Below are 27,797 nucleotides of genomic sequence, written 5' to 3'. Positions count from 1 at the left end.
ATCATTTGTACAACTAGTAGAATCCTCTTTGGAAGATAACATAAATAATTCATCAAAAGTAACATGTCTACTGATTATTCTGATTTAAAATTTTTTGGGTGTCTAGCATACATGCATGTAAATGAAGAAAAATTAGAGCCTCGAGCTAAAAAATGTATTTTCCTTGGGTATGCTTCTGGGGTGAAAGGATACAGATTATGGTATTCTGATCCCAAATCCCCTTGTGGTAAATTTTCTGGGGCTAGCTCTAACAAACTGGTATCAGAGCTTGGTTCTAGGATCTTTTGGCAACAATGACAATAACAAATATTGTTGTCAAGAAATTCGATAAAAATGTCAACTTTGGCATATGACAACTCAAGATGGAGGCCATTCTGATTCAAGATGGAGTTGATTTGGTACTATAGGGAGCCGAAAACATTTCAGATGATATGTCAAAAGAAGAGCTTACGGGTATGGATAAGAAGGCCCGATCAAGCATCATTCTAAATCTCTCTGACGAGGTTTTACGGGAGGTAGCTACGGAGACTACGGCTAAGAGCATGTGGGATAAGCTTAAAGCATTGTATATGAAGAGGACAGTGGAGAATCGTCTCTACTTGAAGTAGAATCTATATATGCTTCGGATGACTGAAGGTACATCTATACTCTCACATCTTGATAAGTTTGATTCATTGGTTATGGATTTGGAGAATATAGATGCAAAAATTGATGATGAGGATAAGACTTTGTTACTCTTGTGTTCTCTTCCCCAATCTTTTAAGCATTTCCGTGATATTTTGATTTATAGAAAAGAAACAGTTTCGTATCAAGAAATTAAATCTGCATTGAAATCTAAGGAGCAGATAGATAAGAATATCACTGGGGAAAGTAGAGAGAATCAGGCTGAGGGTCTGGTTGTTAGGGGGAGAATGGATAAAAGAGAATTTGACAATAGTAGATCTAAATCTAGATCTAAATCCAAACATAGAAATTTGGAATGCAGATATTGTCATAAAATGGGGCACATTAAATCTGATTGCTTTAAATTGAAAAATAAATTAAAGCAAAAGGAAAATTTTGTTGAGAAAACTATTGAATCTGCTGAAGTTAGTGTAGCAACTAATGAGAATGTTGGAAATATTTTCTCTGCTATTGATGACAGGACGAGGTCTAAAAATGAATGGATTTTAGATTCGGATTGTTCTTATCACATGTGTCCCAATAGGGATTTGTTTTCCACATATGAATCTTGTAATGATGGAATTGTTTTGATGGGCAATAATGTCGCGTATGATGTTATTGGTAGAGGAACAATCCAAATTAAAATGCATGATGGTATTGTGAGGACGCTCACTAATGTTAGACATGTTCCTGATTTAAAAAAGAATCTCATCTCTTTATGCACCCTAGAGGCCCTTGGGTGTAAATACATAACTAAATGTGGTGTTATGAAAGTTTCTAGAAGTGCTCTTGTTGTTATGAAAGTTTGTAGGTCTGGTAGCTTGTATATTCTGCAAGGAACTACTGTCACAGGTTCGGTTGCAGTTTCGTCATCATCATTATCTGATTCTGACATCACCAAATTATGGCATATGCGTTTGGGTCATATGAGCGAAAAAGGTTTGAGCATATTGAGCAAAAGAGGTCTACTTTACGGACAGAGTACTGGGCCACTGGACTTTTGTGAACACTGCATTTTTGGAAAGCAGAAAAGAGTCAGCTTCACTTCTCCGACAGTTCACAAAACGAAAGGTACTCTTGACTATATTCATTCAGACCTTTGGGGTACAGCTCATGTTTAATCTAAGGGTGGTGCCAGGTATATGTTGACTTTCATTTACGATTATTCCAAGAAAGTTTGGGTTTATTTTCTGAAGCATAAAAACGATGTTTTTCTAACCTTTAAACAATGGAAGGCTTTGATTGAGAAGCAAACAGGTAAACAGATTAACCGGTTTCGAACAAATAATGGCATGGAATTTTGTGAAGGTGACTTTGAAGAATTCTGCAAAAATGAAGGAATCGTTCGGCATCGCACTGTTAGGATGACGCCTCAGCAAAATGGTGTGGCCGAACGTATGAACAGAACACTCTTAGAGAGAGCGAGGTGTATGATCTCAAATGTAGGGTTGACAAAGGACTTTTGGGCAGAGGCGATTAATATGACATGTTACGTTGTCAATGTTGGGAAATCATGGGGGCGACATCACATGCGCAGCGGAAGAACAAGAAAAACAAAATCCCCAATTCCCAAAGAGATGTTTGTCGTCATGCGAAGATTGGTACGCAAAAATCCGCGAAACATGAAACTGCGTATAGAATAGATTGTGTTACCTAGGGAGATCGTATATCCCTGTTTCCTTGCAGATCCTTAGGAGAGGGTGAAGGAGGTCAAACGTCCTCCTCTCTAGCGGTGATCTACACAGCAGGGTTACGACGACGCTCCTCAAAACTCCAGGCCTGCTCTGAGATGGAGAGGGAGAGGAGAATAGGAAAGGCAAGCAAAAGCTCTCTAGCCTATGGGGCTCTGAATCCCTCCTATTTATAGAGGTCCCCTGTCAAACCCTAATGGGTTCTCCCCTAGTGGGTATTGAATCTGCATCCAATAAGACAAGGGCTCTGTCGGATATCTCATATCCGAACCTCTACTCATCGCAATGCCTACCATATGTGTGTGACTCTCTAGGCCCAATATCGAGCTGGCCGTGAGTCATACCTGTCAGAACTCCTTCTAACTCAATGAATTATTATCTCTGTAATAATTCATTCGACTCATCGACTACGGACGTACTAGGCCACTACGCCGTAGTCCCTAGACGATACAAGGGAATCCAATCCATTGGACCTGTCTGTCCTCAGTTACCGTGTACCTATAATCCCTCATCCATCTAATATCCCAAAGACCGTATATCGAGCATGGTGTTGTCAGACCCATACGGTTTCTACTCGAGTCTCGCTCTAATCGGATTCTCCCGGAGAACTCTTTCTCTCTCAACCCGAATGACCCTGGCCAAGGATTTGTCTGAGCAAGAACACATGGGATATTCCTCTTATGACGCCGAGAGTGGATGATCCTCTATCGACACTCAATAGCCCTCGTAAGGTCGACTACCACTCCCAATGACCAGCTATACTAGATCTGGGACAGCCAAACCTATAAGTCTGGTATCAAAGAGTTGAGCACTCATACATGACATCCTTGGTGTCTCAAGTCTAAGGACCAGATACACCACTAGGACTACGGAATCGCTGTCTGACAATAAGGCATCATCAACCATCCAGCATTCCATAAGCGGATCAATCAGTGAACTCATTCTCCAATGAGCACATGTACTGTATCCCTAGTGTCCCTACACAAGCAGCTATGAGACCAGTTGCATCCATCATATGGACGGGTATACAGCACACCAGTCTATCCAGTTATCACGATATCCCTCTCGAGTAACCTATGATCGGGATTATTTAGGATATGTGTTTAAAGGTGAATCGATCTCATTATCGTGATCTCATCACGATCCGATTCCCAGTGCACAAATCCAAGGACATCACAATATATGTATGCATTTATGCAATATTTATAAAGTGATATACACCAAAATATAATAAGCAAAAAGATTCTGTATCAAGTCACACGTGCCATCACTCACGTGATTGGCTTGCTGGGCACCTATGACTTATAGTCAACCGTGCTCCTTCTGCAGCACTTGAGTTTAAAACTCCAGAGGAAGTTTGGTCAGGTACTCCTGCTGATTATTCTGATTTTAAAATTTTTGAGTGTCCAACATACATGCATGTAAACGAAGGAAAATTAGAGCCTCGTGCTAAAAAGTGAATTTTCCTTGGGTATGCTTCTGGGGTGAAAGGATACAGATTATGGTATTCTGATCCCAAATCCCCAAAATTTATAATCAGTAGAGATATTACTTTTGATGAATTATTTATGTTATCTTCCAAAGAGGATTCTACTAGTTGTACAAATGATAGTGCGCAAAAGCAGGTGGAGCTTGAGATTGGTAGTTCAGATTATTTTCAGTCAAACTCTTCTACTCAAATAATGCTAGTAGGTGGTCCCAAGTCTACTGACGCAGATGATCCAGAGGAAGAGCAATATTCCATAGCCAAGGATAGACCACGGAGAGAAATTCGACAACCACAAAGATATGCAAATTTAGTTGCATATGCTTTGTCTGTTGCAGAAGAGACAAGTGAAGTTGGTGAGCCTACTTCCTACTCAGATGCAGTTTCTTGTGATAATTCCGCTAAGTGGTTGATTGCAATGAATGAAGAAATTGAGTCTCTCCATCGGAACAGAACTTGGGATCTTGTGAAGTCGCCTTCTGGTAAGAAAATTATTGGATGCAAATGGGTCTTCAAAAGGAAGGAAGGTATTCCAAGGGTTGAAGATGCAAGGTACAAAGCACGATTGGTTGCAAAGGGCTATAGTCAGGTACATGGTGTTGATTTTAATGACTTATTCTCACCTGTTGTTAAACATAGCTCTATTCGTGTTTTGCTTGCTTTAGTTTCCATGTATGATTTGGAATTGGAGCAACTTGATGTCAAGACAACTTTCTTATATGGTGAACTTGAAGAACAAATTTATATGGAGCAACCTCATGGATTTGAAGTTGATGGTAAGGAAGACCATGTTTGCTTGTTAAAGAAATCCTTGTATGGATTGAAGCAGTCTCCAAGACAGTGGTATAAGAGGTTTGACTCTTTTATGTTAGGTCATGGTTACACGAGGAGCATGTATGATAGTTGTGTTTACTTCCGGAAGTTAACTGATGGCTCTTTTGTGTATTTGTTGCTTTATGTTGATGACATGCTTATTGTAGCTAAGAATTTGTCAGAAATTCACACTTTGAAAATGCAGCTGAGTAGTGAATTTGAAATGAAAAATTTGGGAGCAGCTAAGAAAATTCTTAGCATGGAGATCAAAAGAGATCAAGGAGTTGGAAAATTATTTCTGACTCAGAAAAATTACCTCAAGAAAGTCTTGGAGAGGTTTGGCATGAAAAATGCTAAGCCAATTAGTACTCCTCTTGCTAGCCATTTTCGGATATGTGCTGCTCAGTCACCATAGTCAGTTGAAGAGGAAGAATATATGGTGAAAGTTCCATATTCTAGTGCCATCGGCAGTATTATGTATGCAATGGTTTGTACTCGTCCAGATATTTCACAAGCAGTCAGTGTGGTTAGTAGATATATGTCTCGCCCGAGTAAATCACATTGGCAGGCTGTGAAGTGGATTCTCATATACTTGTAAGGGACTTCAGATGCTTGTTTGGAATTTGGGAAAAATCGTGACACTTTGGTTGGTTACGTTGACTCTGATTATGCTGTGGATCTTGATAAACGAAGATTTTTGACAGGCTATGTATTTTGCGTTGGCGGTTGTGCAGTTAGTTGGAAAGCTTCCTTACAACCTGTCGTAGCTTTATCTACTACAGAGGCAGAATATATGGCAGTGACAGAGGCGATCAAAGAAATTTTATGGTTAAGAGGATTGTTCAGCAAATTATGTCTGCATCAAAGTGTTACTACAATTTACTGTGATAGTCAAAGTGCTATTCATTTGACTAAAGACCAGATGTATCATGAGAGGACAAAACATATCGATGTGAAGTTTCATTTTATTCGGGATATCATTGTTGAGGGAAAAGTCCTTGTTCATAAAATTCATACGAAGGACAATCCAGTTGATATGTTTACGAAGCCTCTTCCGGTTTACAAGTTCAAGCAGTGCTTGGACTTGGTTAGTGTTCATTGTTGGTGATTGCCCGTTGGGGCTGTTATGAAGAAGGTGGAGCAAGTTTTGTTGGGACATGCCAAGGTGAAGATTTGTTAGTTTGGCAAGTCATATAGTCCCACATCGGGAAAATTATGCTTGTTATCTCCTATTAGAACTATAAATAGGGGCCTGGGCTTTGAAGTCAGATGCACCACAAGAAAACCCAAGTATTTACTTTGGTTTAAGTCCACACTCAGTTAAATAGTTTGGACTTATACTTTGGGTTTTTCTTGTTTAGTATTTTCGGGTGTTTTATGGCATAGGAACATCTTCCTAAGGCATTTGTAATAGTCCCTTGTCATAGTAGTGATTTGCTCCTCTTTCGTCCGTGGATGTAGGTCAAAGTTAATTGATCAAACCACGTAAATATGGTGTTTTTGTCGGTTTTATTTTTTTGTTTTATTGTCTTTGTTGTGTTGCCAAAATTACTTTGTGGTAAATTTCCTAGGGCTAGCTCTAACATAGTCCTCATGACTTCCATCTCTATCACAACCCTCGTGACCTCCTCCTATGGTCACAACCTTTGTGTCCTCCTTCTCCACCTACATACTTGTTATCGGTTACAGCCCTCATGACATCTATCTCTGTCACAACCCTCGTCACCTTATAGTAAAATGATGATTTTATTATTATCATAAGATGATAGATGTATAAAATAAAGGTAAGTGAAAATAGTAAAAAGTAGAAGGCTAGGGGAGACGAGAGAAGGACTACCTATCTGTGAAGGTTGTCAAATGACAATAAGTATCATTACAAGCATTATATGAAGTAGAAGCACCAAATAAAAAAAATAAAAATAAAAGTACTTTCAAGAAACATTAGACAAGTGATCCTACTCGTATAGACTATTATAAAATAATTAATGTTTTTCATCAATAAAAATTATCATCTTAGACTAGTTGAAATATAGGTTCACCGAATTAATTATCATGTTGCTATATATCATCATCTGTTTCAGTTTCTCTCACTTCAGCTTGTCCGCTAAGAAGGTGATCTCTTTCATTCGCCTAAACTAAATCCTAGGTTAGTAGAGCATATGAGCATGAACCATGTATGCTCAATATTGAATAATAGGTACAAACATTGATCATGGACGTAAATATATTTATATTTCATAACATTCTGGCAACTATCAATCGTATAATAATAATAATTATCCAAATATTTTGCAAAATAATTATAATAATAAATATAGTTCCCAAACATCTTTATTGTATAACCTACAACATGCCATTCATTCTGTTAGATTAATTTTTATTCATCATATATATATATATATATCATTCCAAGTCTAAATTGACTCTGTTCAACTAGATTGAATGTAGGAACCTGGTCTAACTCTCGACCCGTTATCCAATCGGATCTTCGTCGGTCTATAACAACCCGTTGTCCAATCGGATCTCCTTCTGTTAAGATGATGCCCGGTTTAAACGCGAATCCAACTGAAACCAACCCGACATAGGTTTGTGTTCGCTCACTAACTCGAAAGAGAAGGGTTATCGAACGCCGTCTCTAAACGCCTGCCGTCCCGATTCTTCAGGAAGGCGGCTCCAATGGCGATGCGGTGGCTGGCGAGGACGGCGATGCAGTTACTGCCGGAGCAGCCGGCGGTGCGCTCATTCTCCTCCATGTTGCCTTCTGCGTTTTCGGAGGCGTCGGCGGCGATTGGTTCCGTGGTGCCGTGCGGTCGCGGGGACAAAAAGACGAAACGGGGGAAGCGATTCAAGGGGTCGTTCGGCAACTCGCGGGGTAAACGGAAGAAGATGATCCAGCGCATCAAGGACCGCGTCGAGGTCCCCAGGTCTACCCCCTGGCCCCTCCCTTTCAAACTTATATGAAACCCCAACTCGTATCTAGGTCCGGGTTTTGTTCCACTGTAAAAGATGTGACTTTTCTCTTCATGATTAATATGTTGTCGTACCAACTTTGTTGCTTTTGGTTGTGACATATGAATCTTTGATGGCCTATCGTTGTGATATTAAGTGTACTGAAATAAGTTCTCCACTTTTTGATTGCTATGGACTGAAAAAAATTGATGGTAAGTGGTGTATAGTTTTCATTCTTAGCATGTTCCAGGAGGATCTTCTAATTGTTTCCAACAACAATTTAGGACGATGGAGAGACTTTGGAATTTAGTTTTTGGCAGATTACAAGTTGAGGTGGAGATTATGAAAAAGAATGGATTGAGAGGGTGAAGGAGAAGTGTGGGAGATAGATAGATGTAGGGAGCTCGACTAGAAGAATATATAATCTACCCAAAGGTGAGATTTTATTTACTTATGAAAATTTTACAAGTACCAAAATAACAAAGATTTGAGAGATGCACATTGTGGTTTACTCTTATCAATAGGATGGATATGTAATACACTACTCTGAAAATGACCTGACTACTAATAATGGTGATGCGCCTGCATGACATGAAAGGATCAGATCTTCATCTCGGAGCAACTGAATGATATAATTTTTTTTTTCAAAAAGCAAAAAGGATTGGATTAACTTAACATTCTAGTACAAAATTCACCATGCTCCTTGGAGCATAAAAAAGAGGACAATTCTAGAGCCTAATGACACCTCCACAAATGATGAATCCTATTGATTTTGGCACACAATGCAAGCTAGTTAGCGTTTCTATTTCCCTCTGTGTAAATATGGGAAATTCTATATTCAACAAAAGATTCAAAAAGACTAGGAAGAGACTCGATACTGTCCATAGCAAACTATGGAAGCTATTCCCTTCTATCAAGAATTTGAATCAATGCCTTTGTATCTGATTCTATCACAATTCATTGTATGCCTTCCTCCGTCGCATGCTTCACTCCTTGATAGCTAGAAGGTCATTAAGTCAGCAGTTGGGATCTGAAGTGTATCTACAACCTGCAACTAAATGATAAATTGAATGTCAATTTAGGAGCAGTTATTTTAGCTTTTCTTATGTTATTTCAATGAGATCAAATGATCCATGGTTGAGATTAGAAGATCTGGAGTAAATTAAGAGCCCAAATGTTTGAGAGTGGGATTCCACATCATCACTTAACCTAAGTTGTGGACCACAGGATGGTGTTCAGTGAAGGAAATATAACAGTGAAAACATTTTAAAAAATCATATAAAGTGAAGGACAGAGTCTATTTTTGTTTGAGTTTCATATATAGATATGAGTTTCCATAGACATGCAAATGTTAGTGTTGAAGGAATAAAAATTGAAGTCATTCTCTCTCTGGCTCTCCTGTGCAAGTCTCGCTTCTCTCTTCTCATCCAATTTCTTGCTCGTAGATTTCATCTCTCTTTCTTTTATTGGCTTCTGCCTTCTTGGATTTTGGTGCTAAAACTTGTTATGTAATCTTTATAAATCATCTATTTCATTTTGAAGATTCCATTTTTATGTCAAATGCCTCCGGATTTTTTTTCTCCATGAAAAAGCTTGCTGGAAAATCTGGACAGAAGACTAAGTCTCATATCTTGCTTATGTTTTGCCTGGTAATGGCTTTTGCCTCTGATCAAAGTAATAGGGTTATATCATCTGATATTAGAACAAAGCTTGATCACTTTTCCTTAAGAACGAATAGGAAAAGAAGTGCAAATTTTTTTAGAATGAAGTCATTTTTTTAAAATTTACTACTTAATACCTACAGGACTCAAATTCTTGACCTTTTGACTATGCATATTGTGCCTTAACCACTGAGATATCTCTCCTGAAATAAGGGAAACCAATTTTAGAAATTTGTTTGTGAGCAACATGTAATATTACAGGTGGACACAAACTAAAAGCAATCTTCAGTACGAAAATATTGGAGGAAGGTAAAATTATAAAACTATTGTGAAGTTTACATAGAATAGTTTTTTTAGTTATTATAGACAATTAAATAAGAGCAGAAAAATGATAATTATCCATCAGGTATAACTTAATAAGCACATCACAGTGTCATATATGGAACAGGATTCCAACTTTTATCATGACAATCAAGTGTCCAAAAGATTATTTCTAGTGGACAATTTCAAGCAGAGAATTTTAATTTTTTTCTCAAGGAGCAGAATGAAATCAACCAACAAATATTATTTAAGAACGTCGAGGAAGAAAATATTCAACGATGGTGAAAATATAAAATGACAATAAAATTATATGGTATGGTCTGCTTTGAACAATCAAGAACAATTCATGAAAGACAAACGAAAAAAAGATATAAGCGATGATACATCATCAGAAATTTCCTGAATAGCAAAACACAATGCCATATATGAAACCAGTTGATAATTGGAATTATTATAGTTGCAATGAAATGTGTAGGCGAAAAATCAATAAGGATGAGAATGACAATACTTATCCAATCACATTTATTGTTGATTACCAAGAAACAAAGGACACGTAGACTTGATCCATCCACAATTTGGAGAAGCTATAGGAAGAATCCTTGAGCTAGCATTAACATGTTTGATGAATTCTTCTAGAGTTGGCATTGAAAAGTGATTGATGTTGCCTTTTTCTTGCAAGCACTTGTGTGCTATAAACGATTTTTCCAGTCCACGACATTTGCTTTTGCCACAATTCTAAGGAAATTTAGGAAGAAAATAGAATTTGTTTATGGATTAAAGGTTATTGCAGTACTTCAATAAAATTCTCTACTCCCAGTGATCTAAAGAGTCACAACCTAGTGGTTGTATGATATTGGAGACTAGAAGTCAGCTATTTTAGGTATGTTTGAATGAATTAGATTGAGACTAATGAAGAGATTCCACGACTGGAAATTTGGGATAGTGCATTGGGTCCTACATGCCCAAATATTGAAGACAATCTTGAGCAACTTAAAGACGAGTAGGAAGTAGTTCCCAGTAATAACTGGGAGATTGAAATGTGTGGTGGACAATGGATAAGAGAGACAAGTTGTGGACCTGAGAGCAATAACTTTCACATGCAACATGTTGGAGCTCAATGTACATCCACCCATAGCATGGTGTAGCAGCCATCATAACAAGTCATGTGTAGCATGACAAGTATGCTACAATAAATACAAGTATCTTCAAGCCTACTAGAAGACAGTTCATCTCATGTTAGGCCAAGAGGAGCAGATTACAGCAGGTTTCAATGCTCCACTTCCTCCTTGCATTATGAAGTCTTCTGGAAGACAAGTATAGCTTTGAAAAAAATGTGAAACTTTCAGTATTGTATAGTATTGTTATTGACGAGTGCTATACATCACCGGTGCTGATGTTTTGACAATACAGATATTTCCTATTTTTGTTAATACATATATTCAAATCTAAAGGCGTGAAATATCTTTGATGCAAGTATTTCTTAGTTGCGATGTCTTGGAAACTATTTCTTTCTTCTTACAATTACTTATCATAAATTATGATCCTTAAATGGATGATGTTCTTGCCCTTCAAAGGTTAGAGAGACCCAATCTCTTGTCATCATTGGGTTCCAAAGGAATATGAATACTCCTAATCCTATCAGCTAGATCTTCATGTAACAGTTGTCTTGTTGCCATAAACTTGTTGTTTGATACCTGATTGCATGAGTTGGCTTGTGGAATTCTTTTGCCTTATTGCTGTTACTTTTACAAGAAAATATTCACTTGAGATTGCTCTGTTTTCATGCTTGTAATTACATCTCTTAGTGCAATCAGTGCTTGAGATATTAAAGATGAGGGAGGACAGTTGGACTCGTTTTGCCACCTTATTCACCTCGTAGTGGTTTTATTCACAGGAATAATGTTCTAGAAATAACTGAACATTTCTCAATTATTTTCAAGTTTTTACTCGAAGAATTCTTCGTCAGATGTTTTCTCTAATTGAATTTATCAAAAATTGTATTAAAATGTCCATTCTTAAATTTGAAATATATTAGTGAATGGTCCAACAATGTTTTAAGAAGCTTTCATGTACAACAACAATCATAAGATTTATATTCTTTTTCTATTTTCATCTAACTTTCCTTCCATGCAATTTTTTTTTTTTTGCACAAGACTATGAAATATATTTAAATCTCTATCTTTTCTGTATTTTTTTAAGAAACTATCTATTTAAATTAACTCCAAAATATAATATTTTGATTCACGAACTTTTTGCTTCATGCTGATTGAATCTTTCCCAGATAATGAACTTGTGACTATGGTTTACTTAAAGTTGCTCCACAGGTATTATTGAGTAGTTTACTGAGACTGCCTCTATCTGTTTACTGATTTCTTGCTTCGAAAGTATAATCCAATTTGAGGAAGATTATACAAATTATTGAGCACTTGAACACTAGTAGCCTCTTTGGGTTCTGCATAAAATACCTTGAGATGTTGTGTGATCCAAGAACAAGAAAAAGGCAATTAATGGTGCCAATGGCAACATTAGGAGGCCTAGTGTCTCATTGACTAATGCAGAATAATTGAGTAGGTCCCAAGCCATTAGATCTTGACTGTACTTATGTAAACAAACGTATAAATCTATGGTCAGATCTTGTCTTCGCTCATGCAAAATTTTCAATTAGAGATGCAATTGTAAGCAAAAGTATGACAACTATATCACAAAACATATTTATGTTTGTGCAATCTCTAGTGACTCAAAACTCATTGATTTATTTGTAACTCCAAAGATGGTCCAAACCTTTTTATTATTATTATTATTTTTTACATAACATAGTTTGTCATCCAATTAGTTTTCTCTACTTTTAAATTCTCATTTTTTTTAGCAAAGGATAAATAGCTTGCAATTGAGTTGTATCCACACACCAAAAATTACTTGTTTATACTTCCTCATGATACTTATCATTTTGTTTAAAATTACAGTATTTCCATGTGATTGGAGCCAAATGTGCTCACAATTACAAAATGTACCCAACCAAGCATCAGTTCTCCCTTATAAAAATAAAAATAAACCAAGCATATGGAACAGAGCTTCTTCAAGATCCATCTCTCCATGGGCACAGAAAGAACAACAACAATAATAATAATAATAATAATTATTATTATTATAAAAATAGTAATAACTATTATTATAACAATAAATAAACAAGTCATAGGCTGCCACCCTATTGAAAGATCGCTCTCTTTCTCTGCCACCCCGATACCCGCGTTGGCGCCGGGCATCACGTGGCCCACCTTCCCTTGGCCACCCACATGGGCGGCATCCCCCGTCTGCTGGACCCCGTCTTCGGTGGAGCCGGCCCGACCGTCCAAAGAGGCGGCCGACCGACCTCCGTCCCCATGTCGTGGACTTTCCCGGCACTGTGTTCAACCCTGTTCCCCATCTCCCCGACCCGCTCACTTGCCCATCACCTTGACAGAGAGACAACCTCTCTGTCTCTCTCTCACAACTTATCACGATATAACGCAAACCACCTAAACGCCTCCTCCTCCTCCTCAGCTTTACCTCGCCGGAGAAGGACGACTCAGAAATCGTGTGGAGTGGCTGGATCTATCTTGGGGAGACATGGAAGATCTCGACAACCTCAAGGCAACCGAGTTGACACTTGGTCTCCCTGGCACCGACGCCCCGGAGAAGCCATCGCCGGCCAGCACCACTGGGGCTAACAAGCGGGCCAACGAGGAGTGCTGTTTGCCTGTAGCCAAGTAAGTTTCGCCATGCAAGCAGCTAAGCCAGATGGTACCAAGGTGTTTAAGTTCTTCAGTTTGATCATCTCTTTGTGGGTTGGCATGGCAGGAAACAGGTCGTGGGATGGCCACCTCTAAGATCTTACAGGATGAACAGCATCAGGATAAGAAAGATGGAGGCAGAAGACAACACCGGAATCTACGTGAAGGTCGGCATGGATGGAGCCCCTTACCTAAGAAAAGTGGATCTTGGGGTTTACACGGGCTATAAGGAGCTCACGGAGGCCTTGAATGACATGTTCAAATGCTTTTCTTTAGGTAAGGAGGAAGACATCCTATATGTACTTGTTATGAGAAGATACAGAGAAAGAATTAGACTTTGATCTGTGCTTATAGGTGGTGCAGAAGGACATGAAGAGTCTGGTTATGCAATCACATATGAAGATAAAGATGGAGATTGGATGTTGGTTGGAGATGTTCCATGGGAGTGAGTATTTTGTTGCTCTTTAGCTTGTGGATGGATTCCTGATCCGTTTTATATGTGTATCCTGCATGGGCTAAAAACTCTTTCCACTTGTGATCTGTAGGATGTTCATCTCTTCATGCAAGAGGATGAGGATAATGAAGGGATCTGAAGCAAGAGGCTTGAGCTCAAGCACATAGCAAGTGGTTCGTGATCAAGAAACCAATACAAGACTCAACTATTTTTCTTTACTTTGTTCTTGAAGACCATGGAGATTTGGTTTGGATTTCTTTTCAAGTCCATCAAAAGAAACCAAACGCAAAAGAAAAAGTCTAGTCTTTTATGTACAAGTACACAAAACACAAATGTAGAATGGATATTATACAAATTTTTTTTTTTATCAAATATTGGGAAAAGAAAGATAGATGCAAAGATCAAAACTCATGATATGCTTTATAATACCATGATATAGATATATAGATAATTATTTGAATAATTACTAATGAAAGAAGATAATACACGACTCAAACTCCACCAACCACACGAGCTATTAAATATCTTATATATGTCCAAAGAGAAAAATTATGCTTGATTGCTAAGAAACATGTTGGGTGGTGAGACTGATGAGGGTTAATTAAAAAATTCTAATCTTAATCTTATATAAGTTAGATCAAAAAAACCTAAAAGGAGATGAAAAAAATTTTCATCAAAGATTCAATTCTTATGATTTTCTACTGTATGCTCTCTAAATTGATCGGTGTATATCTTTGATTTTTTTTTACTCAATTTTTCTTCTTGATTTTTTGAAACTCGTTTAAATGTCTGGTTTTTAAGATGATATTGATATACTCTAGTTAATATGGAGAGAGTGACATTGTAATTCTATTATTTTATATTACAAGATTGATCTAGTTTGTCTATGATTTTTTTCCTTCGCGTTGAAGGGCTTTTCCATATAAAATTTGTGATTTGTTTGGTATTCTATCACTAATTTAATTGGCCTGTACTATTAAGTTTTTTTATAATATTTTTCATATTAAATTATATCTTATTTGATTCGAAAAAATATATTTTGATATTTATTGCTTTCACATATTCATGACTCCATATCTAATCTTTTATCAACAAAGTGGTATTAGAACCGTTCTTGTATGAATCAAATAGAGGATCCAAGTAGCACCATGTTCAAATAATAATAATTAATTATTTTATTTGGAAGCCTAAGATGGAGGATATCTTATTTTGTAAAGATTTGTATGATCCAAAGAATGATAGGAAGGCATATCAAGTGACAAAGAGTGAAAACAGATGAATAAAAAAAATATATTAATTTGATCAGACAATAAATTGATAATAATGTATTCCATCATGTATCTCAAGAAATGAATACCTATTTTTTTAGATAAAATTAACAAATTTTATGAGAGAAAAATCTTACAGAATAAAATTTTCTTATTAAAAAAATTATTCAGAAAAATAATATAACTGAGCAGATAATGACTTGAAAGATATTATGAATAGATTGAATAATCTAAGTTTCATTGACAGATGAGTTACAGGCTTGTATTCTCCTTGACACCTTACCTGATAGTTGGAAAATTTTGATAGTAGTTCTTAATAATTCTGCTCCTAATAATAAGTTGTCTATGAGTATAATAATAAAAAAAGTCTATTTAATTATGAAACTAGAAGAAAGGAACATGGATTTGTTTTCAAATGTGATGCACTTGTTATAGAACAAAAGGGGAGAGATAACAGCAAGTCAAGAGTTATTCCATGTAAATGTGGTTTTATGATTTATTTAGTATTCTATCACTAATCTGATTGACTTACACTATTAAATTATTTATAATATATCTAGTGTTAAATTTGTAACATCCCATTAGTCCTACATCCGAAGTGAACAATGTGTATGATTAACTTATATGGGTCTGATGAGTATATTATATTAATTTTTACTTAAGTATTTTGATTCTAACATTCCATTAATCCCACATTGGATTAATTCTCGTTTAAGTATTTTGGTCCTGCTTATATGGAATATATTATATTATTTATATGGGTCTGATGAGTTAGAGATATTGACTTATTGGCGAGTTGGCTCACTCGGGTCGTGACAAAATTAATTTTTGATTTGTATATAAGAAAGAAGATTATGATGTTTGTGGCTTCCAAAATTATTTACAAGAAATATTCAAAGGTATTTGTTAGAAAATAAATCATAGATTTATTTATTAGGTAAATAAATTATACCTTCATATACTCACAAATTATTATGTCATATGGTAAAGCTTTGAATAATACCTCTTTCAAATTAATCCTCAGCTACTTGTACATTAATGACTTATCCATTGTAGGAAAATTTTGGACAATATTTGATTCACATGATTTTGAGCTTCGACAATGATAACTTGCCTTTCTTTATATACAAAATCTTTTATCATATTTATCAATATGAGCCTGAAGCTCTGATCTAAATGTCTATGTTCATGTTTGTACATCCATCAAACTAGTATCAACCAAATCAAATCTACTCTCACTTATAACTTATCAACTGGAATTGTTAGAGAAAATTTTCTTCATTTGATAAAGGAAGAAATTAACCTCATTTCATGTTATTCTTTGCTACTTCCTTCATATTTTAAAGTATTACTATCATGTAAATGAATTCTTAAATTAATTTATGGAAATTTATAGAAACAAGAGGTAATAATCAATTAAATTAATGAATACAGTCATTTTTTAAAACAAGTTTATAATTAACTCAGACAGCATTAGTTTTCTAAAATTAGTGTAAGAGTTGGCATGTTTATTCTATCATGAACTTATAAGTTGGTTTTGTGGTTGCTCAAATATCCATCTTTGTGCTTGTAACTCCCTATATATATATATATATATATATATATATATATATATGTATATATATATATATATATATATATATACATACATATATATATATACATACATATATATATACATATATATACATACATATATATATACATATATATATATATACATATATACATATATATATATGTATGTATATATATATATGTATGTATATATATATATATACATATATATATATATATATATATACATATATATATATATATATGTATATATATATATATATGTATATATATATATATGTATATATATATATATATATATATATATATATATATATATATATATATATATATATATATTAATTTTCTTAGGAGTTGACGGTCACAATTGGATAGTCGAAATTGAAATTATAATTGGAGAGGATCCAGGTCAAGGTTCTTTCACAAGAAGTCCACAGGAGGTCGAAACGAGACGTTTCGTAACGCAACGGGGCAAAGGTTCCGACCCGACGGAAGACGCGACGCCGAAGCGAGAGAACTTTGAGACCGCACGAGAGGGCGAGGGCGGTGGTGGATACGCGATGCAGCAGCTCCAGCACCACCAGAGATCCACCGGTGGGCCGAATGCGGCCGGGCCGGCTCCGGGGCCGCCGAGGAGGCGGTGCGAGGGCACGGCCATGGGCGCCATAACTCTCGACCTCCGCCCCGGCTTCGGCATCGGCCCCTTCAACCTTGGTATACGCATCTCTCTATCCAAATCCTTTTTGACTATACCCCCCTAATCCTAATTGCATCTTGGTTGGTGCAAATAAATTGATTAGCCCGCGAATTAGTTCTTCCAATTGATTTGGCTACGGTAGGCTCGTTGGTTGTCTATCAAGGATTGAAGGTTGAGATTTTTGTGGAGCAAACTGCTTTGTTGGTTCGTTTATCGTGTGGGATTTTATGACTTTAAGCCATCAATTTCTGTGTTGGCATTTGCATGAAAGACAAGGATTTACATGTCATGATTCATCACTTGCGTTATTCATATTGTCTGATCACTTGTCTAGCTTTAATTGCGAACTTAAAAAAAATAGTGAAAGCATTTGTATTTAATGTTTGATTGATTTGGGAAGGTGCATAATTAGAATGTGGGTAGACTAGTCAAAAAAGGTAAAAAGAATTGTTTGCTTAAATGACTATACTGAATTATCATAACTTAAATCAAGGGGTTCATAATGGAGTAGGAGTTCTCAGTTTCCATGTTGCTCAATACCCTGAACCAACATGTTTCTATAGAAAGGATTATTTACAACATATCAAAGGCCATTGAAATAGATACAAGGCTTGTGCTCAATCACAATAATTTCGATTCAGTTTGGAAAAATGGAATGCTCAATATATTAGGTTCTTGTAGATGCTAATTCAGTCAATCTGGGTGTAATCTATTTACTTGATTCTAGTTAGATTTCAACTCGATATGATACGATATTTTGGTGCAGCTTGCTGGTTTGGAAGTAAAGTTCATACCGATTAAGTATCTTTTCAGATGTGGTACAGTATGCATCACTAATCACTATAGTGTGAATATTATGCTACATTGATTTTATGGTGACTTATTCTGAGCTTTTGGTAGGCTTTGTTGAAGTTACATTGGATTGTAATAAATAAAGGAAGAGATTTTTTGGTGATTATATATGTTGAAGTTATTTGAGAAGGAAAAAAAATGTCTAGTCTCTTTTTCTCTTTCTTGCCTGTTCTATCCTACGCAATTTTCTCTTTCTTCTTTGCTGTTACTGCTCTATTTAGCACAATTATGCTATTGGGTTTTACATTAATTGATTTAGTTCTTATTGCTAAGTTTTCTGAAACCTGTTGTAATTGGTTCAGCTGGATCGCATCTTATTTTCTTCAACAGCTGATAGCTGCTAATTATTCTTGATAAGCAACTTGTTGCCTTTTTCATAACTACAGCACCTAGATTTTCCAATTTATTTGGAAGCATATGGTTTGAAGTAAGATCCATAATATGCACAAAAAGCAATTGTCACTAGCATTGGAGATGCTATAGAATTTGTTAGGGTTGTGCCCTTAGATATCTATGGATGTCATAGGTGTCATTGTAAAGCGTGTAAACATTTATCATGGAAGATTGAATCACTTTTATGCATCCTCCGAGTAGAAGAGAGGCTTCACATAACAAGAGAAGAGGGAAGAGATTACTACTAAGACATTATTAAATTAATACCCTGCTAAGCATGTCCTCATGGCCTTTTAAGCATCTACTTTTATGGGAGATGTGAACAATAAGTTAACCTCATCACTCGACAAATACTTTTGAAGAGGATACTATAACTTTTACAATATAAACCATAAATTGTGTGATCTATCCATTTTCATTCTTATCCTCAATACTAGGAAGCCATAACAACACTTTACAACATTAAATTAATAACTTTTGGATTGATTATATCATACCTTGTTTCCGATGGATGAGAACTCAGCCTATGGTCTATTATAAGTTGTGAAGAAACATAATCTGAGCATTTTTTATTTGTATTATTATAATCAGTCTCCTAAAATTTTAGGTGGTGGACAACTTATCATAAATGTTTATTATTTTCCACAGAAAATTTTCAATTGCATCTAAGGTTGAGCTTTTGTAATCGTTTTGAAACTACATTAATCTTATTTTGGTCAGAATGGGCTTGTTGGTTAGTTAAATATGACAGACTCACCACAAGCAAATATGTAGCTAGCTTTGTTTAAGATTTGAACTTGTGCATGAAGATGGTCTTTATGGTAATATGATTATATGCAGAACATAGTTTCTTTCTCATGCTTCAAGGCCATGGTTCTCTAATCTCTAGGAAGATTAAAGCTTGAAGTTACATTTCAAATGTTAATAATCTTGAAACTTCTAATAATACTCTGTCTTTCTTTGGCTATGCTATGTTCACATTCTGGGTACTTCATATAGGTATGCCATTACATGAAGCATTTGCTCAAGTTGAGCATCAACCCAACATATATGATGTGGTCCATGTGAAGTATCTTGATGAGGTTGGAGTGCTTACTGCCTGTGAATTGTTCTTTGCTTCATTTCATTTCTATTAATTGCTGTGCATGCATATAACTTTTACTTTATTTTTTAAGCTGAATATTGGTATGCTCTAATAGACTCTGAATGATGGCCACAAAATGTTAGTGACTGGTGAATTTTGTAGCAAATAAATTTTTTCTTACACTTTAGAACTTTTTAATCTAGTTTACTCATAAATGAGTTCATACATGTTTCACATGCATAGTTAACATATTACACATGTAATTTGTGCATCTATTGGCACAAGGATTGTTGATAAAATATAATTTATCCATAATAGTTTCAAATGAATGTATCTTTGCTACAAAGAAGGTTCTATGGGCCTTGTCCTTATCCTAGACCCAGCTAAAACCCCTATCTGGACTGCCTAGGAACCAGCAAGGGCAAGGGCAGAGTCGGTCATTGTGACCCTATCTCACTTGACACAGAAGTCATTGACTCTTGAGAAAAAAATCCTCAAGGAATTCTCAACAAAACCAAAGAGGGAGAGAGCAGAGATATTTCAGTCATAGGTTAGCTTCATCATATTATTTGGGCAAGAGTAACCTACAAAATAAGGAAAGGGCTATGTTTTCATTGTAATGAGAGTCAACTTTTGGTCATAAGGGTGTGGCTGTTTCCAACCTTTTGATTATGGACGTTGAAGGTGAAGAAGGTTCTTTGAAGTCCTTGGGCAAGTAGAAGAGGAAGAATTTGCGGAGATGGATAAATTAGACACTTGACCATGGAGCAGAATTATACATGCATGCCATGAATAAAGTGGTGCAAAAGCCATTGGCTATTAGGTTGAATTCATACATCAAAAAACATCTGGTTTCAGTGTCAATGGATGGTGGTTCCCCTTATATGGCTAGTTCCACATGGAACTTTGTGTCCCTTGCTAGCAAATCTCAGTTTTTTACTGGAATAACTAGTTCCCAAGATATGCTTTAAACTCTTTGATTTTTAACTTAATAGTTAGGAAAAACATCTTTTTTTACAAATATTTTTTCATTACATTTTGGGCCATTATGTCTTTTTTGTCTCTCCTAGGTACTCGTTGTATCTCACTTATACGTTTTACCTTAATGTCCTCGAAAGTTACTTACAAAATCTACCTTTTATATTATTTTATAAATTCTAAAGCAATATATACGTATACTTCTGTACATTGGATTCTTAGAAGGTACCATAACTTTTTCTCTGATGTCCTAGCATGCACAGCTATGAGCTAAAAAGTTTACTTGACATTGGCTATGCATTTTAATGTCCTTATATGTTGGTTGTATTATTTTCAATATGTTGCAGGAGCCTCTAAAGTTGGACATTGTTATTAGTTTTCCGGATCATGGTTTTCATCTGCGTTTTGATCCTTGGTCACAGGTATCCTTATGTTTTTTGTTAATCATGTTAAAAGTGGTGGAGGACACTTGGATTTTTTTAGATACATCTTTAAGTGCATACTATGTATGAATTTATTGGAAGAATATGAGTCACTGGGTTGTTTAGTAATTTGTGGAATTAATAATCTTACTGCTACTTTTGCAACATAATTGGCATCATAATTATGTTGAACTAAATAAATTCCTTGGCTTACACAAAATTTAGTAATTGTGGAAATTTAGTAGGAATTTAGGAATGGGCAAATTTTGCCATTGAATAACATGGTAAATTACTGTATACTGTAGTTCTTCTGACTTAGACCCTTGATTCTTCCTCTTTGAATGTTATGATTTGCTTCTTGCTGTTTTAAATTTTAGAACTTGCTTTTTTTTTTTTTTTTTCTTTTTTGTGCAGAGGTTGCGTCTCATTGAGGTTTATGATGTCAAACGGTTACAGATGCGTTATGCAAATTCTCTAATTGGGTTAGTTTATTTTTTCTGTATTCTTATCAGTGATTTATAGTAAGATCTTATTAATCTTTTGATCCTTAGTGGTCCTTCAACATTAGCCACCTTTGTAGCAGTCTATGCACTTTTTGGACCCACGTATCCTGGAACTTATGACCAAGATAGAGGAATTTATACATTATTTTATCCGGTAAATATGGTGACTGCATGATCTTGTATAAATACAATTTTGCAGCTTCATATTTGAATGTTGTATTACATAATAACTCTGCTTGTAGGGGTTGTCTTTTGCTTTTCCCATTCCAAGCCAATATACATATTGCTGCCAAAATGGAGAAGGTACTTGATAGTTGATACTTTTCAAGTTTTTACCACTTCCCTTGTTTGTCATTATGAAGTTTGTTATTAACAACTAAAATAACCTAACTACCATGACAGTCTCAGCAGAGTTGCCTCTTGAGTTCCCCGATGGAACAACTCCAGTTGCATGCCGTGTCTCTGTGTATGATGGTTCTTCAGATAGTAAAGTTGGTGTGGGATCACTTCTTGACAAAGCTTCAGTTCCTCCGCTGCCTGCTGGCAGTCTATACATGGAAGAGGTGCATGCTAAGGTTCGGATCTTCCAATTTCTAGTATATGCTGTGTTTTCATTCTACTCAGGCAGTATTGTTTGTCTCACAATCATGCAGTTGTGTGCAGCAAAACTTCTGTATTCAATAATTTGGATATGCTGTGTTTTCATTCTGCTCAGGCAGTATTGTTTTAAGTCTCACAATCATGCAGTACTGTGCAGCAAAACTTTTGTATTCAATAATTTGGATATGGCATGCCATCGTTAGACCTATGACTTTTGTCCTTTTTGCCTTCTCATCTATAGCTAGGAGAAGAATTATGGTTCACTGTTGGAGGTCAGCACATTCCTTTTGGTGCATCACCTCAGGCAAGTTGTTTTCTTCTTTTTCATGAAAGAAGGATGTTTATTTCTTACCTAAATGTATCCGGATGTTTAATTTTTTTATTTATAAGTTTGCTTGTGAAAATCCCTCTCTATAAGATGCCATGTGCTGTAATAGTTATTAGCAATGTTTTACTATTTTCCATGTGTGTATATAATATTTTCATTTTATTATTTTTTCCTAACCCTATACTATACCAAAGATGATCTGATTATTTGCTAGTAGATGTTTTTGTAGGATGTTTGGACGGAGTTAGGTCGTCCTTGTGGAATCCACCAAAAGCAGGTAAGTAATTTTGCCATTTGTTTTTTGTTCTAATTTCAAATTAAATTTTTAGTTTTTCTTGTTATTAAGCTTTGAAGATCCCTATGAAAGAGATAGCCTACAATTTTTAGTCCATACAGTGTTGCTTCTGAGTCTTGGCAACTTAAGAGTTGTAGATTCTAGGAACAAAAAGTACAGCCTCTAATCATTTGGTTGCCTAACTTGTGGTTTTTAGTTAATTAAAATACATAAGTGTAAACTGTGAACATGAGGATGTGTGATTGTAGTAGAACCACAGAAATACTAATCAAAGTAGAGTGAAGATGTCATTTATCTAGGGCATCTGGTATGTTCCTGCCGTTTTACTATGTGTAATTGGATCTCATTTTTAGTTGACTGATTTTATGTTATCTATTAATTTCTGTTTTAAACTATGGCATAGATATTTTGGAGTAAAAAGATGTGCAGTAAAACATACAAGCTCAGTAGGAGCTAAATACAAGCTGATATCTAATTTCTGAACTTATGAAAGCAAATGCTATTACAAACTTAGGTGATGTTGGAATCTTGAAATGTTTGAGACAGAGGATGCAAGGCTTGATGTTTAAATTACTTGGACAACAATTCCTATATGGTAGGTTTAAAACATAAGACAAAACCCTATATTTGCTCCAGTAACTTCTATATGGTTAAATTTTCTGGATAAGATTGTTGTAGTAGATAGCATGGCATTATCTAGTTAGATGTTGAGGGTTTGATGTTTCTTTAATGTTCTAGGTTGATCAAATGGTTATCCACTCTGCTTCAGATCCCCGTCCTCGGACAACTATTTGTGGAGATTACTTTTATAATTATTTCTCTCGTGGTCTGGACATTTTATTTGATGGACAGGTGGATATCAAAAAGAAAGATTTGTACTGTTATTTTCCTGAATACACAATACAGGTCGTTATTGGTCTCTAATATTCTATTATCTATGTTCCTGTATCTTGAATATGCAGACACATAAAATCAAGAAGTTTGTGTTACACACAAATTTTCCAGGGCATTCAGACTTCAATACATATATGAAATGCAACTTTGTTATCTATGACTCTGATGGTGAATACTGTTACACTTTAATATTTGAAGTTGATTTGCTGACATCTGAATTATTTAACATATGCTTTCTTTTTGTAGATAAAGGAACAATTCAACCTGGTAATACTTCTAAAAATTGCATCACGCCAAACACAAAATGGGAACAAGTAAAGGTGAAACTTTGCAACTATGCAAGTTTGTAGTAGAAACTCTTCAAGCTCATTATATTTGGTTTTGCATCTAACTGAATCATTTTGCAATTAAAAATTGACCTTTGGTTTACCAGGTTATAAGTTCATGTTTTTGTAATGTTGGAAATTCATTTACCTTTCGATGCTATATTTACATTGCGTTGATCTTCAGAGTAAGCAGTTTTGTAGGCTACTCTGATCTTAGTCTTCCATCGTTAAGGTTTTTTGTGGCTGTTTGTGTTTACTAGCCTATGATCCACGAAGATAAAGATCACTTAACTTATATCAATTGATTTTGGTGTGTTCAAACTGTGGTTTGCATGCTAAGAGTTCATGTATGATTTCATGTGGAAATAAAACAGCTGTTTGATGTTTATTAGTCCTATTATATACCAAAGATAAAGGTCAGTTATTTAATAATAATTGATTTTGATATGTTCTAAATGTGGTTTGCATGCTTAGAATTAACAGGTTATAAGTTCATGTTTTTGTAATGTTGGAAATTCATTTACCTTTTGGTGCTATATTTACATTGCGGTGATCTTCAGAGTAAGCAGTTTTATAGGCTACTCTGATCTTAGTCTTCCATCATTAAGATTTTTTGTTGCTGTTTGTGTTTACTAGCCTATGATCCACAAGAAGATAAAGGTCACTTTAACTTACATCAATTGATTTTGGTGTGTTCAAACTGTGGTTTGCATGCTAAGAATTCATAGATTATTTCATGTGGAAATAAAACAGTTGTTTGATGTTTATTAGTCCTATAATATACCAAAGATAGGGGTCAGTTATTTAATAATAATTGATTTTGATATGTTCAAAATGTGGTTTGCATGCTTCGAATTAACATACGAGTTCATGTGGAAATAAAACAAAACATTTTTTGTATGCAATCGAAGTGGAAGTGTTAGCATCAAGGAACGAGGAAATCCCTACCCCAACTGAAATGCATATCTTTATCAGCCTTGACTGTAATTTCTTGTGAAATGCTTAGTGTTTTGTTAACTGTGAACTAGTATTTGATTTTTTATGAAAAGAAAAGCTTGTTGAAAAATTAAAGTAGGACAGTGTTACATTTTATTCAAGAAATCAAGACTAGATTACCCTAGTTCAGTTGAAATGGATGACCTTTAGTCTTTTTTTACCATTAGAGATTGCTCACCAGCGGTGGATAGTGTTTTGTGAATTCTGTCTTCTTATAATTTAAAAATTTTATATCTCTATCCATACATGTTGCTTCTTAGTTTGGATCGCAAACTTCACAACTGAATTACAAGTATTTCTTTAATCAATGACTACGTCAGCTTTTTGAAAGAATATTTATTTCACATATACATGTAGGAGATTCTTGGGGATGGTGGTCGTGCTGCAATTCAAACACAAGGTTCAATGACCAATCCATTTGGATCAACTTTTGTCTATGGATACCAAAATGTGGCATTCGAGGTCAGAAATACAATGTCTGCTGTAAAATTTTATTTAGTATCCTTGCCAAGATTTTCACTTCATTGAACCCTGTGCAGGAAAATTTTCTAGTGAAATTGACCTTTGAATATTGTGTTTCTTGCACTTTACTAGGTTATGAAGAATGGTTATATAGCTACTGTTACTCTGTTCCAATCTTAAGGTATGTTTGCATGTCAACTTCTATAATTCATCTTCATTAATTAGTTAATATTAAAATTTTTTTGCAGCTTCCTAGATGTTCTACACTGCATTCAAGTTATTTTTTCGGAAGTACTTCCAGTCTTTAACACAGATGGTCATGTGTTTCTTATTTCTAATTTACTGTCTTGTCCAATGAAGACGAAATGACTTGTTTGACTTCCAGTTTCAACATGGGTCCAATGATTCCAAAAGAACCACTTTGTGGCCAAGGCGAATTTGAGAGGTGGGGATTTGTTATAATAGAATTTCTTTGTGATCCAATGACTCTTATATTAGTAAAAACGATCTCGCAGAAATCAAAGCCCAATAGCCTAGATGGGCTGATCCAGATCTTTGCTTGACTTCACAGCACTTGGATGTATTCACTAGTGGGTCCTGATATTCAATTAATAACACATGTTGGAGAATAATCAAATTAAACCTTTTGAAGATTAGATCTAGGTAAAGACCAAGTTAGAATCATATTGAATCTCGAAAATGAGTTGTCCTACTTGGATGGTAGAGGAGTGCTAGTCGTCCTGGGATCTGAAATAGAATTATATTTTCTTCCTTATTTGCAAAGGTAAATTTAATCTCTAAATTCCTTATGTCAATTTAGTTTCAAAATATCTCAATATGGGTGTAGTATAAATCACGCTTGTTCTTTTTCCTATTTAGAGTCATATTCTGGAAGTTATTGATTCCTGTAAAATGGATATTTTGTGGCAAAAGGGGATAAACTCTCCATATATAATAATATTCATCGAATGATGCTTAAAATAATAAAATATTAGTCCCTATTTTAAGAAACTAAGGTATCTTTCTACCCGATAGTTGCTTAACCAATTCTTGTAAAGGATACAGCGAACCCAAAATATTGAGAAGGATTGAATGGGATAGATCAACATAATAGAACAAATTGTTACAGGTAGGTTGAGTTAATTGAAAGCCCAGGTTTGAATCATAATAGGTCTGCATCTTTCTTTAGTATGAGTTTTCTTTTAATGTTTATGGTCACTTCTGTTTGTTGCTTCTGTTGACAGAAAGATCTGAAACAACAGAAAAATTAAGCTGAATATCCATTGGTACATGTCATATGGAGTTTAAATTTAGTCATCATGTCCTATATATGGGGAAGTTGATAGAGCTTATTATGTTTCTTATTTGTCTTCTCCATTACATCATCGATGATATGTTCTCCAATTCTTGTAATTGCTCTCTTATTCAAATATCTTTGCATAAGTAACTGAGTCATCAAGAGAATACAAGGATCGTGCAAATTATTTTAGCATGCCAATGAGTTAGTCTATGATTGGCATTATCCTTTTCCGACTGATGATCAATCAACAGGTTTTTCTTTTAGCTAAGAGGGAACGTTCTCCTTGATGTATTAGGAAAATGTTGCACAAATAAAAGGCCTTTGTAATTTGGATTTAAGTAGAACTAATGCATAATTATTTCATTTTTTTTTTATTTTACCAGGTCTTGGTGCCATTGTTAATTCTTCTCATGTGCATCTGTTCCTTATGTAGGATTACGCTGGGTTTTCACATGAACTTGATGGGAAGCTAGCATGCTCCTCCATAATTCGTGCTGTGGATTCAGTCTTGTATGGGTGTGTAATTCTCTGTACAGTGCAATTAATTTCTTTTTCATGACTTGTATCATTCTGTAAATTAAATATTCCTTTTTGGAAAAGTTTATTTGCCCAATGACTTCATATATAAATATTAGTAACCATCAAACACTAACGATGGAACATAAATTCTTTCCTCCTGTCGCCTCTCATCTTCCTACTTTTGTGCTTATAATACGGGATGAAAGAACGATTGACTCACCTTTTCCAACCAAGAACAACTGATCATTGGATTTTTCTGGGCTTTAATTATCTGTCCTTACAGAGTTTTAAAATAGTAAATTTTCATGTATAAATTTTTATATAAAAATTTAACAGATATATTGTAACAGATCTAACACTTGTGCAACAGAGATATATTAACTCATGTTAATCGTATATATATATATATATATATATATATATACATATATAATATAGTTAACAATAAATTTTCTGAGTTGAAAATATAATTTTAATAGCTAAATAGTCGTAAT

The 27,797-nt window shown here is 35.1% G+C and overlaps 2 protein-coding genes across 5 annotated transcripts; both read left to right on the top strand.

The window, feature by feature from the left end:
• Nucleotides 1-13,106: 13,106 nt before the first annotated feature.
• On the top strand, nt 13,107-14,163 carry LOC103998844 (auxin-induced protein 22D). Its single transcript, XM_009420450.3, has 4 exons — nt 13,107-13,330; nt 13,422-13,630; nt 13,709-13,799; nt 13,900-14,163. Exons 1-4 carry the CDS (start codon nt 13,191-13,193, stop codon nt 13,973-13,975), a joined length of 516 nt encoding a protein of 171 aa, XP_009418725.2. The 5' UTR covers nt 13,107-13,190; the 3' UTR covers nt 13,976-14,163.
• A 2,929-nt stretch (nt 14,164-17,092) lies between these two features.
• Nucleotides 17,093-27,397, top strand: LOC103998843 (PHAF1 protein At3g51130). Of its 4 annotated transcripts, none has more exons than XR_010479788.1 (16): nt 17,093-17,368; nt 19,596-19,678; nt 21,006-21,080; nt 21,495-21,562; nt 21,632-21,737; nt 21,826-21,886; nt 21,986-22,158; nt 22,425-22,487; nt 22,741-22,788; nt 23,545-23,658; nt 23,769-23,868; nt 23,947-24,020; nt 25,380-25,484; nt 25,617-25,665; nt 25,845-25,929; nt 27,218-27,397. XR_010479788.1 is itself a non-coding variant. In XM_065083960.1 (15 exons), the coding sequence occupies exons 1-14, from the start codon at nt 17,215-17,217 to the stop codon at nt 25,662-25,664; spliced, it is 1,272 nt and encodes a 423-aa protein (XP_064940032.1). In that variant the 5' UTR covers nt 17,093-17,214; the 3' UTR covers nt 25,665; nt 27,218-27,397. The 4 variants fall into 4 exon arrangements, 2 of the variants coding, with proteins under 2 accessions (XP_064940032.1, XP_064940033.1); XR_010479789.1 differs by having other exon boundaries at nt 25,733-25,929; XM_065083960.1 differs by lacking the exon at nt 25,845-25,929.
• The last annotated feature ends 400 nt before the right edge of the window (nt 27,398-27,797 follow it).

The sequence above is a fragment of the Musa acuminata genome, chromosome BXJ1-9 (assembly GCF_036884655.1).
Source record: "Musa acuminata AAA Group cultivar baxijiao chromosome BXJ1-9, Cavendish_Baxijiao_AAA, whole genome shotgun sequence".
Taxonomy (NCBI): domain Eukaryota; kingdom Viridiplantae; phylum Streptophyta; class Magnoliopsida; order Zingiberales; family Musaceae; genus Musa; species Musa acuminata.
This window is presented reverse-complemented; position numbering and strand designations above follow the sequence as displayed.